The sequence below is a fragment of the Cynara cardunculus genome, assembly GCF_001531365.2.
Source record: "Cynara cardunculus var. scolymus isolate 2C chromosome LG 4, CcrdV1, whole genome shotgun sequence".
Lineage (NCBI taxonomy): Eukaryota > Viridiplantae > Streptophyta > Magnoliopsida > Asterales > Asteraceae > Cynara > Cynara cardunculus.
In genome coordinates this window covers 7,498,981-7,518,515 of record NC_037531.1, presented here as the reverse complement: position 1 = coordinate 7,518,515, position 19,535 = coordinate 7,498,981, and the positions used below count along the sequence as shown (strand labels likewise).

The following is a 19,535-nucleotide window of genomic DNA, read 5'->3' as shown; positions in this document are numbered from 1 at the left end:
CCCTTTTGTCTAACTTAGAAGGCCGAAGCCTACATTCCAACAATTACTTTATATGAGAATATTCAAAAGTGTAAATGGTTAAGGACTATCATTACATATGGTAGAGGATCTAGTGTCTTGAGTTCAACTACAATCCTACCAGCATATATGGAAATAATGCATCATATATCAAACAAACGAAAGTAAGATACATTAAGGGTGACAACACAAAGCATATTCTGCTTAAGTTTCTATACAATCAACAATAACAAACTCCTCTAGATTCAAGTGAATCAAGTAGGATGCCAGGAGAATGTGACATAGTTGCTTACCAAATCATTACCTATAACCATATTTGAGAAACATGTAGAAAATATTAAAATGAAAATGTTTTCCAAACTCCCTAGATTAATGCACGAATCAGGGGGAGTAGTAGACAAAAGGGGGAGTCTGCTATATATGTAATATTGGTATGTTGTGCTTTTTCCTTCACCCAAGGTTTTATTTTTCCCATTGGGTTATGTTCCTTGGTGTAAGGTTTTAGTGAGGCAACAATTTATATACCATACTACTTTCCAAACTCTTATGATTAACGTACGAATATGAGAAAATATTAGACTAAAGGTAAAGTATATATATTGCAAAGAAACTGGCGCGTTGTACTCTTTCCTTTGTCCTATTTTTATTCTTTTCCACTGGGTTTTCATTTTGGCGTAAGGTTTTAACGAGGCAAAAGTTGTGCACCATCACTCCTTTCACTCGGCATAAGGGGAAGTGTTATAGGATAAATGTACCGATCGTCTAAAGGATATGACGATAGAGATAGAGATATAGATTGAGATAAACATTAGAGATAGATTAGAACTGATATCTCTCGTAGTTATCTACTTGCAACTCTTCCCTATATAAAGGGTTTATGATTAATGAGATCTACAGATTTCATTCTCTCTATTTTATTTTTGTTCTATTTGTTTTTCCTCTAACAAAAATATACATGTGCATACATAGATATAATTATATATATGACATATGAATTTGGCGCCTTATGTCATGCCTTGTAACACACCGCGACCTCGGTATGGCGTGTAAGGCTTGAGGCTTGACCTCGCCACCATGCCACGCCTCACATGATTTAGAACCTTGGGCTTGGTGTTAATTCAAATATAACGGGGGGTTTGGATCCTAATAGTTACATAAGACAAATTCAGGAAGTGATGTCAATTCTATAATCATTCTACCACTACTAGTTCCCATAACTTTATATAGTTGAAAAAGAAGAGTACTTGCACATTGTAATATCAGTCATATATTGGTAATCATTGTATTTGAAATTTACCAGCCTTCTGGGATGAGGTCATCCCCTATCCCAGATACGTGAAGATAATAATCAGAATCAAGCTCCCAAAGTGCTGGTTTTCCTTCCTGTGGCTGGAAGTAGCCCAAAAATCTGGTCAAGACAATAAATAGATGAACTAAGAGGCTCGGTAAAGAGAAAATATAAAAAACAATTTAAACTACCTAGAGCATCCATGAGAAGGAAAATGAACCTAAATATATCTCCAGTAAGGAAGAGTTAATATATAAAAGCCATTGAATCATAAATATAGTAGGCCTCCATGGGATGATAAATTAAGCAATTAGACATTGAACTAATGACGTAAGATAGAACATTACAAATTTATAGCATCTTGTTTTTCACCATCTGTATAAGCATTGCTATAGTAACGTTTGATAGATTTTAAAAATTCTCTAGATTGTGTTGTAGCTTTCCACTTTCCTTGCCTCTCTGGGAATACCTGCAATCATGATGAATGGAATAATAAATTAGACCGCATCATCTTATAATAATCTCCCTATCCCTATTGGTTGTGAATTAGCCGGCAATTTCACAAGTGTACATACAGTGTTGTGGGCTGCAGATCCACCATACTGCTGTGCAAGAGCATCACCCATGCTTTGGTACATATCCATTAGAGCTGCAGCAATACTACTATCAGCATCCACTTTGGGATCATCTGTCAATCCCATGGCATGGAGTTGGCGACCTAAGGCTGCTAAACCATAGGCATATTGGGCAACATTTGTTCGATCTAAGCAATCAATGCAATTGGTTCGTAAAACTCCACTTTGGAACTGCGGATCTTTGTTGCTGTGGTTATATTTCTTAATCTTCTGACTATGGTTCAGATCTCTGTCTTGTTTGATCAAGTGACTAGAAATATCTGTATTACCAGTTACCGTTGATAGATCCCCTGAACCAGTTCTCAGATCTTTAAGGGAAGCCTCCCTGCAAGAGAAAGTTGCAATGGCTATAAGAATTTAAACTAGGAATATAATAATCCGAGAGATCAACCTTTGGTCCAAGATGAGATGCAAAAAATTTATGCTAATTTACTTCAACATCACTTCCAAGAGCTAAATTTTATCATGTTAAACATGTTCAAGTCCAAAAAAGCAAGATTTTCTCTAACATAAAAAACCAACGAAGATAATTATAATATAAGACAAACACAAACCTTTTCAGCCTTGGACATCATGATGAGAGAGATTGGAAGGAAGAGATTGGGAAACGAAGGGGAGGAAGGCAAGTAGAGTTGAGAGAAGGGCAATAAGAATCTTCCAAAATTCTTTAGCTTTTATCAGCAGTTCCAAGAAACATTTCCACTTACTTCTCTTGCTACTAAATCCTCTTGGAAGCAAATAATCACCCTAATAGTACCACTAAGGAGCTGATATTGAATAAAAAGGTTCATACATCCTTTCGAGGATAAACTCAATTATACCATGTGTCCTATTTTGGCTTGTTATGAAGACTAGGGAGATCTGGAAACTAGAGAGATTTGATTATTCATATCTCTTGTAAAAAATATATACATATACCTATGCATGTAATTTAAACATAAACCAAAAGGAACTACTTGTTACATGGAATCTAAACTTAAGGTTACCATTCAAAGTTTTGTAAGAATTAAGATTTTTTTAAGGTCTGAACTAGGGCACCCATTCAAAGGGCTCCTTAGTTCTCACAGCCCCCATAGAAGGACTTTGACAAGCTTCGCCAAGGCTTACCAAGTGAGTACGGTTGCCATCCAACCACCGTGTGAACCTCAAGTGCCGCATATGGCGCGCTGTTCTGTTGTCAGCATTTCATTGCCGCCATCATCATTTCGGCAAGTTCTCATTCCGTATTTTAATTCAATTTGTATATTGTTGTTTGGTTGTTTCCGTTTCCATCTTTTCTTTGCATAGTGGGAGAATGAGAAAATATATCGCCTTTGGAAACCCTTGGATGGCTTAAAATAGAATCCTCAAGCATGGTTTGGCAAGTTCAGCCAAGTTATTTTGAAATATGGATGCAAAAGTGCAATCCAATCATACATCTTCTATGGGCGATGTGAAGATTGTGTTCTACTTGGAGCATATATTAATGACATTGTGATTACCGGAAGCGACGATCAAAGCATATTAGAACTTAAGACATTTTTTTCATCCTCACTTTAAGACAAAGGATTTGGGATCACTTAAATATAGGAGTAGATATCACGAGGACAACTTCCTATCTAAAAGGAAATATGTTCTTGATCTTCTAAAAGAGATTTGAAAATCAGGATCTAAACCACGTAGCACCCCCAATAACTCCCAATTTACACCCAAGAAAGAATCCGGAGAGGTATAGGTGACTTCATGGAAAGTTGAATTACCTTACAGTAACGACCCAACGTTGCAATTGCCATTAGTGTCGTATGTTGATTTATGTCCGCTCCAACAATTAAACATTAGGCCCTTCTAGAACAAATTCTTTGTTACCTTAAAGGCGTGAGGACGAGGATTGTTTTATGGGTGTCATGGTCACGCTAAGGTAGCAGGCTTCATTGTTCCGGTCAAAACCCTTTCAGATGCAAACTATGATGAATGCAAGGATGACTTGAGATCTACCTCAGGATAGTGTGTTTGTTGGGGGAATTTGATTTCATGGAAAAGTAAGAAACCAAATGCTGTGTCTTGCTGCATGGCTGAATTTGAGTATAGATCTATTGTTGACTTACTATGTGAAATAGTATGAAGCAATAGACTACTAAAAGAGATTGGCTATGCACTTGCGCTTTCAGCAATGCCTCGTTGTGATAATCAGGCAACTTTCCATATCGCTTCAAATCTTGTCTCCCAGAAACAAACTAAACATATTGAAATTGCTTGTCCCTTTATCGGTGACAAGATTGAAGGCGGATTCATTACAAGAGGAGATGTTTGAACAGAAGACAAGTTAGGAGACATTTTGTTAAAAGTAGCAAATGGGACATAACATCTATAACAAGCAAGGCATTGATAAGAATCGAAATAAAACCAATGGAATGGATAAATAAATTGAGGAAAATTGAATGAATTAATTATCTCTAAACGGGAATAATCACATAGGGAATAAAAAAATACCAGGGAAGTCTCCCTCTCTCAAAGCGTAATACAAAGAGCCAAAGAAAATACTGAAAATCTCCTCAATGAATAAAAAAAAGTATTGCCTCTCAAATAGAGGCAGAAAATTCACTTTCCTAATCAATTTTACCAACTTCCCTTTTTTCCCCTTTTTCCCCTTTTTCCCCTTTTTCCCCTTTTAGCCCTTCTAGAATAAACTTGGAGTACTCTTGGGCTTGGCACATGCTGGGCTAAAATATTTGAATTGGCATCAAGCATGATCAATATTTATGCACCAGCTTGAGGGTAAGTGTTACGTATGGATATAGTAGGAAACTAGAGAGATTTGATTCTCTCATCTCCTGTATATAATGTATATATACATGTAATTTACACAAAAATCAATAGAAAGTACTTGTTACAGCTAGAGCCACTTGAAAGGCATGCATCTCATTTTGTTAGAGACATAACCCATCAAACTGGTGTTGTGCATACTGTAGGTGTCATGTAACATAAGCCTGTTTTTTATTTAGCAAGACATAAATTTAATGTTGTGTTTCAATGAACCGAAAACATTTACATGAACGCTAAATTCACCCGGCCATAAACCCAGATCACATTCCAGATATTTCACAAATTCCAAATTTCACTCAACATAAGTAAAAGAACATATTAAGATCTTCCATTTTTGTGTATTTGATTACTAGGAAGTCTCGACAAGGTTGTACTCAACATTAAAAAGCTATCCCTTTAACCATTTAAAAATTGTATTCAATCTCTAGTCTATAGTTTTAAAGTTAAAGGAGAGGGGAAGGATATAAAGGACTAATGATAAATAATACACACACATATATAGTATGTATGTGACGTTTGGACATGGCACCCGTCGTGTCGTCAATATGGTGGCAAATCGTTCACTACATGTTATTTACATGTCCACGCCTCATTACATTGGAAAATTATATAATACGATCATTTGAATATCAAATACAAATGATCAATTTTAGATAATAATAATTAATGATGTATCTAAAACACTATTTAATGAACAAATTCACATTTAAGACATTTTATCCCAACATAATAATAAATTATCACAATAAGTGGGTGATATTTATTAAAAAAAAACAGGTGTACTACTCTGACATAAACTGTTTCAGCCAAAACAACTGTAAGTAAAAGAAATAGCTGATAGATTAAAATTAACTTAAAAAGTAATCTTTAAGGATTATAGGCTTACGACAGCAAATGGTAAACGGAAAAATCAGACGACGATAACTTTGATAGATACCAGGAATGATCAAAAAACTCTTACAGGTTTACATAGGAGAAGAGAAAAGAAAAGATAACGTGAGACGTAAAGTGGATTTAGTTGCTATTACTCTTATTTTCAGTCAAACCTTCAAATATACAAGGGTACTTTTCAACCTTTTCAGTTCTTATGTAAGTGGCCTTTTTTATTAATTCTTCTAAACCTCATTTTTTGGGCTATACTTTAGACCAAACATATGACGTGAGACGAGTTGCCTCATTGGTTGGTCATCATCATGCCCACACTCATGACACGGGAAGCCAATTGTTATACCCTGGATTCGGCTGGAGATCAACCGGTCAAGGTTGGTAGGTTGGGTAGAAAAATCAGTTAGTTTGGTGTAGTCGGTTAGAGATCAAAGTTGGTGGGTGGGTAGCATAAATAGGAGGGATATAGAGGCTAATAGCCAAGGGAGACGTCCACTTTCTCGAATTGTTGGAACCTTCATAATCATACTATTTTAATAGAAATTACGGTATTTGACAATCTAGTGTTCATCTGGTATCAGAGCAGTATGAATGACGGGATGACGATGAGCATTTCATCAAGAGTCGACAAGATCGAGGAGAGTTTAGGGAATATGTAGGCCAAAGTCTGTTCCCTAAAAGAAGATGTATAAGTTGTAATGAAGCAAATGGAGTGGTTACTCAAGATGAAACGAGATTCAAGACGTCGCAAGCGAAAGGGAATTTGTCGTCAGCAGCTGAAGAGGACGAGGACTGGATTGGGTTTTGCGGTCCAGGGAAGAAGATTAGATGTACTGTCATTTGAGGGAGTGGATTATGACGGTTGGGCGGTGTGTGCTGAAACTTGAAAGGAACTTTGAGTTGAGCCAATCAACCGAAGAGAAGATTCAAGTCATCGTGACTTGCTTCGACGTGTTACAGTGTTTCCAATAGGCGAACCAACACAGACCGTTTACTAGATAAAAGGGGCTCAAGGTCATGTTACTACAATTAGGCTGACGCTGGTGGAAGCATTGGTGCGCCATTTTTTGGCACTGGGAAGGGAAGGTACCAAGATGAAGATTGGAGGAAAGTCATGGCTTGAACTTCTTCATAAAACGATGTGAACACTCTCCATCGCTTTGCAAGACCACCACTTCTCCTTTGTCGTCTGCAATGTCAAAGGCTGATAAAGAAGCTGAAGTGTACAAGGTCTATGAGAAGGCCATCAAAACGGAGGCCAAAGACAAAGAGGCATTAAGCGTTGACTTGTTTCAGGTTAGAAGAGGTGTACAAAGTTCTAAAAGGGAAGGATTTAACGGAAGTTGGATAAGATTCATGGTGATCTTGTGCAAGAGAGGTCTAAAAGTCATCAGCTTCCACTATTGAATGCCGAGATGAAGCCATGCACAAAGAACTCTAAAGAGGAAGGGAAGTAGTCGGATATGGAAAAAATGAGTATGCCAACAACCTTGAACAAAGTCGATCAATGTAGAAAAGTATGATTTATATGTTCCGTTGGGGAAGGGCCACAACAGACTAGTTACACGACAGCCATGGAGAACCACCGGTGCCACCAATACCACCACCACCACCACCTGTCATTGATGTAAAGAATTAGAACCATTTTTTTTTTGCTTCCCACCTTGAGGACAAGTGAGTATTGGAAGGCAGGTATTATACCCTTGGTAGGATGGAGGTCAACTAGGTAGGTTGTGGTAGAAGAATCAGTTAGTTTGGTGTAGTCGGTTAGAGAGTCAAAGTTCGTGGGTCAGGTTACTCAGGTAGTATAAATAGGGACCGAAGGATATAAAGGCTGATATGAATTCGATATTGTACATTGGGCAGTAGCCATGGGAGACCTCCAGCATTTCGAATTGCTGGTACTTCCATAATCACACAATTTTAATAGAAATATACAGTATTTGACCATCTAGTGTTCATCACCATGCCATATAAGTACCGCCATTACACCAAGGAGACCACATAACAACCATGATTATACATATATGTGTGTGTGTATATATGTACACACAGACATGTATTTTGTGTGTCTATTGGAGAAGGTACTGGGACAAACACATGCCAATTATTATTCTAATTATTCTAAATTATTCACCATGCCATATTATTTTTCCAGGTAAGCTAATAGTTGTCATCAATGTGGAATCACTACATGAAATACGCATAACTCAAGAAAGAAAAAGAACAGGGAAAAGAAAAAAAAGATTACGACAAAATAAAGAACAGAGAAATTCAGAAAGAGAAGCCTTCATTGAAAGATTTAGAAGTGTGATACAAAGACAAGTTGATTCACAATTTCAGTACCTAAGAGGTTGTGTATAGTGAACTAGAAACTTGTGCGGTTCTGCCATAATCACTTAAGGAACATGCACAAAATAAAGGATAAGTAACCAAAGGTCATTGGCCCAGCAGTATCTGGGTTACAGGAGAGCCTAACCTCCTTGGAGGTCAAGGGTTCAAACCTCACCGAAGGTGAGGTGGGTGCGTGAGTTTTGCCGCATATAAATATTATATACTTCAAAAAAAAAAAGCATCATACCTCGCAGTGCTTGTCCGGCTAAGTTGAATGGATTTCTTTTTAATAACAGCTGCCTTTCCGCTATAATAGAACCCTGTCAAATCCAGTGCTTCACTAGCAACACCACCCAAAACTCCCAAGACGTTGGCAGACTTGCTTGAACACATCGAAAAACAAAAGAACAGTCAATGGTAGAAGCAGAATATTTTCTTGACAAACAGAACATACCCACCTCTTTGCAAACTTGTGGAAGTCCCAGTGGATAAACCTAAGCTGATTTTCTTCTGGAAGTATCTGGTTTAGATACCCAACTGCATTGGTGAACTCACGGCGTAGCATCATTTCTCGTGGCCTTTTCTCCACAGTCTGCAATAATAACCATTACATGATCACCAGGTATTGCATTTTAATATTGCTATTTTCTATGCTAATGGTAGTTCCAGAGCACACTTAGATGAAGGGGAGACAGCAAGAGTAATTGATATTACAAAAGCATGTGAAGAATAAACAAAGCTTAGTGACGATGAAAAAAATGATCTCTAGACTTAAAACACACATAGATAGATCATAGATGACAAAAAGTCTTCAGGTTTTAAACTTTCAGTAATGGATTAATGAAATATATACTTCACAACTATGTTCCTAACCAAGAGAAACTGCAGTAAACATGAGAATAAGAGCTAAAGCAGGAGACTGAAGAACAGCCAGGTTGTCCAGGACACGTTCTGTGAGGGCTGAAAATAAGCAAGGAAGAAAAAGACTAAAAACAATGCAAGCTTAGAAGCACGGATGTACCAATTAACATGGAGATAGATCCAGCCAAGCTCTGGACTTCCTCAAAAGGATCCAAAGTGATCACCAAATTATCTCTAGTTGGATGTAGCAAATAATTATATCTAGTTTCTCGCATGAACAACAAATAGCCATTTTTATATTATTATTTTTCTTTCAGATTACCCTTCTATTTCAAAGGAGATTTCCAAACTATGGCTATTAACTTGTAAATCTAATCAGCAGCAACATCAAAAAATGACTATCATCGAGGCATATTCAAACAGATGTACAGTTGAACAGGAAGAAAAGAAACATATTTATACGAGATCAAGCTTAAATGATTTGACACAAAAGATAAGCATGCTCTAGGGATTTTACTACTTTCGTTCATAGGTTGGTCATCAGAAAAGGTTTGTTACACGCGTAGGTTAAGGCCAACTTATTCACTTGGTACACAACTCAGTTTCGATTTGGACCAAGCAATTTACTCTCCGAAATCACCTCAATATGGTCCTTTCTTTATAGATTTCTTTAGAAACGCCCCAGTTAGGAAGAAACAGATGCATCTTTGTTTGAACAAGTACTATATTCCTAAGGGAGGTCTTGGCTTCAAAGGGTTTGGAAAAATGTAACAAGACACAGGATATATGCATGTCAAGTTTGATCACCCAACACATCTTCATTGGCATGATGGATTCATCAAATATGTTGAAGAAGAATTTTTCAGGTCTTGAATCCCCATGTCTTTTAGGCGGAGTCAAAGGGGTATTCAAAGCTAGATTGATTATATTAGTGCAAAGAGAGGTATGATAAACTTTACATAGTTACAAAAAGTATACATTAGAACTGTCCAAGGCATAGAATACTCTCTTTATGTCTAATTCGAATTGCCCCCAACAAGGGGATACTGATTGACAAATGGATATGATAAGGTAATATGAAACTAAAAATTTATGTAGACTCATTAAAGGTTAAAATGCGAATGAAGTAACTATTTGACAAACACACCAATAAATTTAGCAAACAAACCTTGATCAGATTAAGCACAATAATTGGATTGTTATATCTCTTTTCCAGATCTTCAAAGTGAAGTTTGGTTGCCTCATATGTGGGATCATATCTTTGCACTAGAACCAAAGGAAAACAATCAACAAACCTAATCCGTCAGAAAAAAAAACCAAGATAATCAAGAGCGTAGTGCTGTAAAAACAAGCTGTTAATTGGTGATTCTTACATATGATATCAGGTTTTGGACTGAATCGTGAAGCTTCTTGCGACCAAAACAGGGGAATTGAACCCCTCATTTGTACAACCGAACTCATTTTCCCTTTGCATGATCCAGAATCTTCATCGAGGACGATTTGTTCTGTTTCAACATCATTTGCAACCCTACCCCGATCATTTACTCCCCTTTTTAAGTAACTGTATCCATGGAGAGCAATAGACAACTAAGAATATATAACATGTGAAGTATTTCATTTTGCTAGAGGTACTTTTTAACAATTACTGACTGTCAAGTAAGAAAGTGGCCTTCTTGGTAAACTTGTCACGTAGGATATTAACATCTGCTAGCTATTGGTGGTATGAAAAACATAAACTATAAAAAAACCCTTAACAAATACATGCACCAAGGTGCTGATAAGTGTTTAAGCTCATTACTCCTTTCACTACTTATGGTTCAACTTGAATTTGGAGGGTTTGTGCCCTACGCTGTATTGTGTCAACATCCACAATATGGCTCACACCAAACTGCCAAGGTGCAAGGGTTTTTTGCTAATTTGATAAGGGCCTTACGGTTATGCATTATTATTTTAGGGGAGGAAGACCTTATAAAATTAAATACATTTGCTCTCTTATTTGAATTTAAATTACCCAATAGTGTGTGTGTAACTGCATGGGGGAGTCAGAGAAAGCAGGTGAAGAAATAGTTAAGAATGGAGACAAAGTCAAGTAGGTAAGAGAAAAAGAATCAGCGTCTTTATTATTTTGTTCTGGGCACAAATCATGCAATAACTAACATCCTACTTTGTGTTCTTTATTTTATGTAACAATAAACTAAAGTTTACTGTCTTGGACAAATAAATTTGCATATGGTTCTCTAACACATTTCTAATAGTATATGTATTAGATTGTCTGAATTAAGATACTCCCTGTTTTCTCTATATTTTGCTGTAAATGGGTTTGTTATCTAGATAAATCTTTATGTCAGCCTTTAAGATCCTTATTTATAGGACACATAATAATGTCAACATAAATTATGTTTATGTTTTTGTACTTTTTTCCGGATAATATGTGCCATGCAAGGTTGGAATAACATTTAGACTTGAGCCATGTAGTGCACCTCGGACAGACCAATCCCAGTTCGGCAGATGCTTCAGCAAAATATATCTTTCAATTTAGTTGTTCTCCAACAGTTGTTATGAACAACACAACGTTTTTACTACACATATTATACCCATATTTAAGCCAGGTTTCATCATGCAACACGTTCACAAAACAGAACTTGTATCATACAGATAAAAAAGTTATTTCAGATTCCCAAGGTTCCCAAAGCTTTGGATATACTTAAAATACAATGTACATCAGAAAGATTGATTGTAATGTTTTTGAAGAGTTTTATGGTGTGATTGTACGCTGCTAGTTTTACGTTACAACTTGTGTGGTGTGATTGTAAAATGCTAGTTGTATGTTACAACTTGTGTGGTGAAAGTATGTCCTATGCTTTTAAGACTTGTATATTACAATTAAAGGTGCATTGCAAGTTGGACTGTATAAAGTCGTGTTGCAAAAATGTGTTTTTATCATTGAAGTTATGATATTATGCTTTGAAGAATCATATCGTATAACTACAAATGCAATGGTAATTGTATGGTGCAAGCGGTGCTGTAACAGTTTTGTGTTCTATGATCAAAATTGCCGGTTATTCTTGAAGAAATGTATCTTAGAAGTCTGTCTGAAATAGTGTGCTAAAGTTGCAAAATAGAAATAGCTGTTTTATCATTGAAGTCCATGCTTTAGAGACTTGTACACATAAGTACAAAATTTTAGTAGTTCTATGGTATGATTGTGTTAAAAAAACATATTGATTGCTAGTTGTAAGGTACATTTTGTGCAAAAATACAAACTTTGTCCTTGAAGCTGGAGGCTTTATGTTCTAAAATGCCAATGTAAGTGCTTTGGTGGTCAGAAGATACAAGTCGTGCTGAATATATGAGGGCTATCTCAATGGATCTGAAGAGCAGATTAGACTGATACAAGTTGTTTTATCATTTTCTATTTCTGCCTCATTGATCCAAATGGATCAGAGCTCAGGAACAGCCCTAACCACCTTCCATCCCGTGGTTCCAAAAACACATGAAGTGTATGCTAAGAAAACAAATAAATGTATGGTATACAGTTGAGAGAAAACCACTCATTAGATAAACTAATTGAATGCCCACACCACTACTGTTGGTTATAAAAGATCGTCTGGTCAATCTGAATATGCAACCAACATTTTATGCAACTACGGAAAGAAAAACTCTTCGTTTCCCCATTATAGAAATATAGCATATAAAATTTTAGGTGTCCTACAACTTCATTAATAGTCAGCTTTTTCATAGGGCATTGCCTAGCTACCAAAACTGCAGTTACTTCAGACATTTTTCACTTCAAAAACTACCTGTAATGTGCATACACGAGGTGTGCCAGAACACTAGCCATAAGGAAAGAGGTGATTTGATTGCTGCCTCAGACATGAATTTAGGTGTAGAATGGTGAGAGTATCATCATTTCAATAGCTCGTGCAAAGCCCCAATCATGAGTTGAATGTTATATTAGCTTCTATCAAAGCTTTTCTACACATCGTATATGGCTTAAAAACATGACGAAATTTTTGTTGAAAATTTGGTATTACTGGATGTCCTTGTACAGCAAAAAAAATTAATTGAGTTCTATGTTTGTTACTTTTAATATCCCTGTTCTAATGGGGATACAAAGCAGTAACTATATGATACTGAATGATATCTAATTTGACTTCTCTTTTGATATCGATCCTCTGAAACTCATCTTTCAACCTAAGTAAGACCTGAGAATGTAAAAGAAATTCCTACCAAATATAATTTCATCTAGCCTATTGCCTTGCTTAATAGTCCCTTTCTATATACACATCAAAGTGTTAAAACTTTGGTATTTGGTGGATGTACTTGAAGTAGTTACTGTTTCCTGACTCATTATATTTTTAACTTTTTAATGATTTCCATCTGCAGCAAAAAGAAGTTTGAATTCAGTCTGTTACCCTTTATTATTTCTGTTCTAATGGGGGATACGGACTAGTGTTCATATGATACTGAATGATATCTAATGTGACTTATCTTTTGATATTGATCCTATGAAACACATCTTTCAACCTAAGTAAAACCTGAGCATGTAATTTCTTTTTTTCCTGCCTAATACAATTTCACCCAGCCTATTGCCTTCCACTATAGTCCCTTTTTATAAGAACAGGAATATGTTGAGATAAACCCTCTGGTAGAAAGCTTTTATAATTCTCTGATTTCAAAGTTATATTTTTATATTCACACACCGGCTTTTAGAGCAAGCTTTAATAGTTCCAACTCATAGTAACTAAATTTGCCTTCAACTTGATAATAAGAACAGAGGTACGAAAGCAACTCCAAACTTTACCAGGGAAAACCAAACAAGTCTAAATTATTACGAATCACAAGTAAGTAGACAATATTGTTCATAAAAACTAGCTAGAAGAAACAAACACAATTCCAAATAACAGTTTGTACTCATGTGTCAACCATTTATTCAGTCACTTGTGACTGAAAACTGCTAGATAAACCACTTTATGCAAAAGCAAAAAAGAAGAATTAGATATTACGTTCATACAAAACAATCAAGAAAGAAATATGAAGAAACTGAGTTCCAACTTAGAGTTGTACGGTCTAAGGCATCATATAGCTGCATACTCTAAAGCATCATATGAATGCATACCGAAGAAAAAGAGTTCAATCAATTTAAAATGATCTCAAACATCATGGAGAGCATACCGTGTCCCTGCAAAGTGACGCGATCGCTTAGATAAGAGTGCAACACTGAAGTCTCTTCCAAAGACTGATAGCCGTATCTGTAATCACAAATGCACAATACTGCTTGAGTGAATCTGCATCTGACATTTATGAATTGACACTGACTTGAATACAGGATAAAATATAAATGAACGTATACATACAACAACACCACCCTGATTACTTTTTATCTTAAAAAGACCCCAAACAAAAGAGACAATGAATGCTAACAAAACTTTGTTTAATATACATGTGATGCAAGTTAAGATTTAGAAAAAATCTACTTATCTGATCACATGAAAAGGATAAAACCACTCTGTTCAATGATGTATTGCCAGGCTGTTTTTCATTGAATACACAAGTATTCCTATTAATCTCTATTTGCTATGTTTCTTACAAATATAAATACAACTGAAACTATCTTTGCTGGTCAAAAGATAACAAATTGCAAGTTTTGACTTCAACAAATTTAGAAGAAAACTTCATTAGCTTTCTAAAACCTTTCTGGGCATGTATCAATCTACTGGTGAAAACCAGCTTCTGAACTTATCTGTTCCACCCCAGAAAGATGAGGAAAAGATGGTAAGATCAGAAAGCCTTTCAGGACGCAGAACCCAAGATTGGATGTATTTGTGTCCCATTTACAGGCTTGCTAAAAAAGTACCAGCTTGTGGAGAGTCTTGACTAAGAGTTTAGGTGGAATATTTTTGTTCTTTTTGTACCAGCTTGTTCTTATTGTTGATACATAGAAAAACATTGATAATTTGATGTGTTTCACTAACCTGACAGGCCCACCAGACAACCGAATTAACAATTTAGTTGACCGTTGTTTCATTTTGTTTTTGCTCTTCTGAATAATGAAGGGAATTGCAACTCAAACTAGTGTCACTAAACAAGGCTTTTAACACTAAGCTATGATGTTGACCTCTATAACAATATTCTCTCTTTTCTTTTATATTATCTCATAATATGTAAGAAGAGGAATACAAAAATATTTTAAATTATTTATAAAGGGGAGCACTTGTCTAACAGAAGAGAATGGAACCCTAAATCAATCCAACATGAAGGACACCTACAAGCAAGTGAAAAAGCAACAAACCTGCTTAAAATTCCCATGAACCAGAGCAATTGTCCAGATAGTGTTCTTGCATCTTGATCGAATTGGTTGTGTTAGAAAAGCATTCCACACAAATATGTCATCATATGGCATCCCTTCATTACCAGCGGATAGAACATTTTTCTGTAAACTTCGCATTATAGGATATGTGTAACTATAGTAAAAGTCTTTTGTCAAGTCTACGCTGGACAAGAGCTTCTTATACCTGCAGCAATAGTGTGAACTCTGTTAAAATCAAGGTAACCAACTCCCCTGATATTTGATTATTGTGCATTTCAGGAGATGTGAGGAATGGGTTCAACATCACTACATCTTTAACCCAGAGTAGGAGGTTATTCTAGGTTGGGGCAAAGTTTTAGTAGATTACTTGAATCTCTATGGATCCATCTAATTCCTCATCTCTGTGAAGGTTGTCGTGTAAACAAACAGATTTACAACTGAAATGGATATGGTAACAACACGAACAGAATTCTCCCACGTTAACATATTCAAGAACAATCAATTCTGATTTCAGGTGGGGCAGGGTTCACTAGCTGCATTAAAACTTAATAACAATAGAACAAAATGGAACAAAAAGTAAAAATGGAAGTTTTCAGAATGAAGCTAGAACTCTACTTCCATTTAATAATATATACGTCGTTATTTGAAATCCACATAGTAAGTTTAAGTTGACGATGATATGTAACATCACATTTTTACACCAATACTTGCTATTTGATGTAATTAGCAAATTTGAAGTCGTTTCACATTTTCTTTTTCTCATTAAGGAGAATATTCATGTCACGAACTCTTGCATGGTCGTGAAAAGGAAGAGAACATAAAAGAAGTATAAAATAGCCCAAAGTTAGGAAAGCTCGCAAAGCAGTAAAGAGAAGCTAGAGGTAAAGAATACAAGGACTTCTATAACAAACCAGGGACAGGACTAGTGGGAGCTAATACAAGGCAGCTAAGATGACAGAAAACTACCAGGGACATATATCACATCAAACGCATCAAAGATTAGAAATGAAGTCTCTTGGACGAAGAAGATGAGGTTACAAAATCCTGGAGGTGATATTTTCATAAGTTATTCAATCGAAAGAGTAGCTAGGTTAAGGGAAACTTACTACTTTTTATGGTGTTTGTACATAAAACTAAATCGTTAAAAACGAAGCATCAAAAATTATGACTGTAGTAAGGCATTAGGTCTATTGAGAATTCCTGTATGGGTTTGATAGCACTAGGGGAGGTCATCTTAATATGGTTAGGTTATTTATTTAACGAAGGTCCGGTAATAACAACCTAGAAGAACCAAACGAAGATTTCAAAGTTGAAAATTTCATCAATAGATCAAGCCTACAAACCATAAATAGAAAGTAAAGGAAGAGCACAGATTAAGGGCGAGACTATGGAGCTGTAAAAACAACAGTGATTTATACTGGGGAGATCAACAACAAAGGCTATTTTCTTGCTAGGCAACTCACCTAAGATATGAAAGGCATAAAAAGGATTTAAATATGATGCTTACTAATATGGAGAAGGCATAGGGTGAAGGAACGTGATGTAAGCTCTTGAGAAGAAAAAATTACCTACAATGTAACCTAATGTGATGACAGATATTGTGCCGACCATGAAAGGATGTCAAAAAGCAAAAGAATACCATAAGGTTACACCAACAATTAATGTTGATTTCTTACTTTTTGCTTCAATTATTGATGGAGCGGGAAGGAAATAAAGATGATATACCATAATATATGGTTTTTGGCTATAATATTATATTGAGCAATAAGATTAAGGAAGTTATTAATGTGATTTTGGAGGTATAGAGAAACAGCTTGGAGTCTAAAGGTTTTTGTAACACACATCCGAGAGAAAACATATCTTCATTATAGTAAAAGCTTTGTTACAAATGATATTATCGATATTTGCAACATCACGACTACAAAGTAAAACATAAAAGCTAATACCCACGTCACAACTATTCCTATCGTTGTCAAGACTATAAAAACCCCGTGACCATTCTCATGAGCTCTAATCCCGCCACGTCTCTCGTGTCTTATTTGTGATACACATACATTTTTAAGCAAATATATTTGCCGGGTGATTACAAGTTTTGTTCAATGTGCTGCTAAAACAACTTATGCTATGTTCATGTTGGATTTCATTTTACAGTGGAAGTTGTAATTTAATGTGAAATAGAATGCGGTATATTAAGCACCACTTCAGTGATATCCATAGAAAGGCAGACTATGTGCTAAGCATATTAAGACAGGAGATACTTAGGAAGAATATGTGAAGATCTATATTGAAATGCATGTGTAGCCACATATTGAGGGATACGATTTGAAGTGAAGACACAGAAGAAAGTTGAGGCGACACCAGTTTAAAGAGGTATAAATAACACTGATTAAGATAATTTCATCATCTCCAACATAGATCTTCACCAATCACCAATGCAGTCAGCCAAGATTGACGTAGGGAAGTACCTAAAAGAGATTGGATGAAAAATACTATAGGAATTATCTTTAGATACGAGTGCATAGAACACATTCCAAGTCTAGCAACCCTAGCAAATGATGTCTTAATGTTTTTATTGGGCTTCATTATGTTATAATTTCTTTTGGGTTAATTTAAACCTAACCTCACAAGATTGGCATAGAACACCATCCGTCATCTTTGTAAAGATTAGAAACCAAGTGGATTTAGAATTAAAAATAATCCAATTGGATTTCCAGTGTCACAATTGATCGTGCAGTTAACTTTTTGGAATGGGGGAATAACAGTAGACTAATTATATTTTGGTGGGTAGTGTCAAGGAGGTCATATCTGGTGGCAATGAGATATGTGAACAACGTTTCTAAAAAGAAAGAAATAACAAACTCAATGGTCTGAATAGTCTATCAGCAGCATTGTCATGGCAGAGGATCTAGAAATCTACCAAAAATATAATGCATTAGCTGTGAACTAATTTGGAGCCGATCCAAAATAAACTACCACGACTATCATGTGTGTTTGTCTTATTCATACACCTTGTAACACGAGCAAAATCATTCACAGTCACCGGTTAAGTCAAACAATAATTAAAGCGAGCCTCTTATGAGGTAAAGAGAACACAAGAATACCTCAACTCGTTCTTCGAATGAGCAACATCAGTTTGAACAGAGACATGTGGAATTGTAATAATTTGGCTCTCCTCAATGCTAAAAATTGCATGACCACATATACAGCCAATCTGCCTACGCTTTGTAACCAATATCAAATAATATGACTCCAAGAACTTAATACAACCTGAAATCAAAAACAGCAATTAAGCTGAAGTTAACAGATCAGAAAATAATCAAATTATTGCGTTGCAAATTAAATGAGCCTTTTGACTATTAATTTGTGCCAAAATAAATGAGCCAAACACATTTCTTGGTTAGTTTATGGTATTTTTCATCTCACAAAATTTCTTATCATCAGGTTTTCAGTAATTAAATGAATGCAATCAAAAGGTGTAGCCGATTTCACCATGATAACTCTGATATTCAATATTCTGCTCAAAAATCAATCTCTGGAAGATTTAATTAAAAATTTACACACCATGATAACTCGATTTTCAAATATTCTGTTCAAAAATCAATCCCAGGCAAAAACAGAACTCAATTATTTTGTAGCTTAGGAGCAGAATCCATCGAATTACCGACCAGCGATGCCGTAGACCTTGGCGACGAAGGACAAACCACCAGTAGCTCGATTGCCTTCGGCAATCCGCTGAAGCAAGCTCTTGACTTCCTGAGGCGGATAGACTACAGGGTCTTCGCTTATATTGAGATCGGAGGGTTCCATGCGATCAATCTTTAGGACTCGGAAGAATCTCTTCTTCCGATCACTGCCGATGAGATAGAACCTGGCCCTCGTTTCATAGAGTTTGAATTTCTCAAGGGAGTAGGAACTAGGGTCCATTTCTGGATCACTGGTTGGGTGGATTTTGGTGGACTTCGCCATTGCCGATTGCTGGCGCCCTCGGATTGTTCCGGTGGTAGTTTCTTCAGAATTTTCCACTTCTCGGATCTCTTCCTGATTTTTAGTCCTGAAAAAACTCCCATGTCATATTTACATTTTCTACCCTTAATGTTTTAATTTTCACATTTTTGCCCTACACTTTTGAAACACAAAAATGTACACCTGCTTTGCTCCATCTTCCCACAAAATTATTAAATTTATAAGAAATAAATAATTCTTTTCACTTCATTTCTTAGGATCGTTTGTTTACCTGTTAATAGTTTCATTAAAATGCAATCTCTGAATCATTAAAAAATAAATCTTTTTTGGCAAAAAAAATATGTATCTTAATGGTTTTAAAACCTTCTGAATGATTTTGTATCATGGGTCTCCCTTAACCATTCAACATCTTAATTTCATTGTAAACAATTTCCAAACA

The 19,535-nt window shown here is 35.9% G+C and overlaps 1 protein-coding gene across 3 annotated transcripts in view; it reads right to left on the bottom strand.

Annotated features, from left to right (window-relative positions):
- The window catches only part of LOC112511765 (phosphoinositide phosphatase SAC1), a 29,713-nt gene extending 10,582 nt beyond the window's left edge, over positions 1-19,131 (bottom strand). For 2 of the 3 annotated variants that reach the window (XM_025117503.1, XM_025117504.1), the window contains exons 1-11: positions 18,799-19,131; positions 18,235-18,400; positions 15,116-15,338; positions 13,999-14,075; positions 10,197-10,384; positions 9,992-10,089; positions 8,421-8,554; positions 8,210-8,344; positions 1,882-2,266; positions 1,654-1,775; positions 1,316-1,426 (exon numbers count right to left, since the gene is read on the bottom strand). In XM_025117503.1, coding sequence (XP_024973271.1) covers positions 1,316-1,426; positions 1,654-1,775; positions 1,882-2,266; positions 8,210-8,344; positions 8,421-8,554; positions 9,992-10,089; positions 10,197-10,384; positions 13,999-14,075; positions 15,116-15,338; positions 18,235-18,400; positions 18,799-19,099 — 1,940 coding nt within the window. In that variant the 5' untranslated portion in view covers positions 19,100-19,131. Of the gene's footprint in view, positions 1-1,315; positions 1,427-1,653; positions 1,776-1,881; positions 2,267-8,209; positions 8,345-8,420; positions 8,555-9,991; positions 10,090-10,196; positions 10,385-13,998; positions 14,076-15,115; positions 15,339-18,234; positions 18,401-18,794 lie in introns of all 3 variants that reach the window. The other variant, XM_025117505.1, reaches the window with a different exon arrangement.
- Positions 19,132-19,535: the final 404 nt, after the last annotated feature.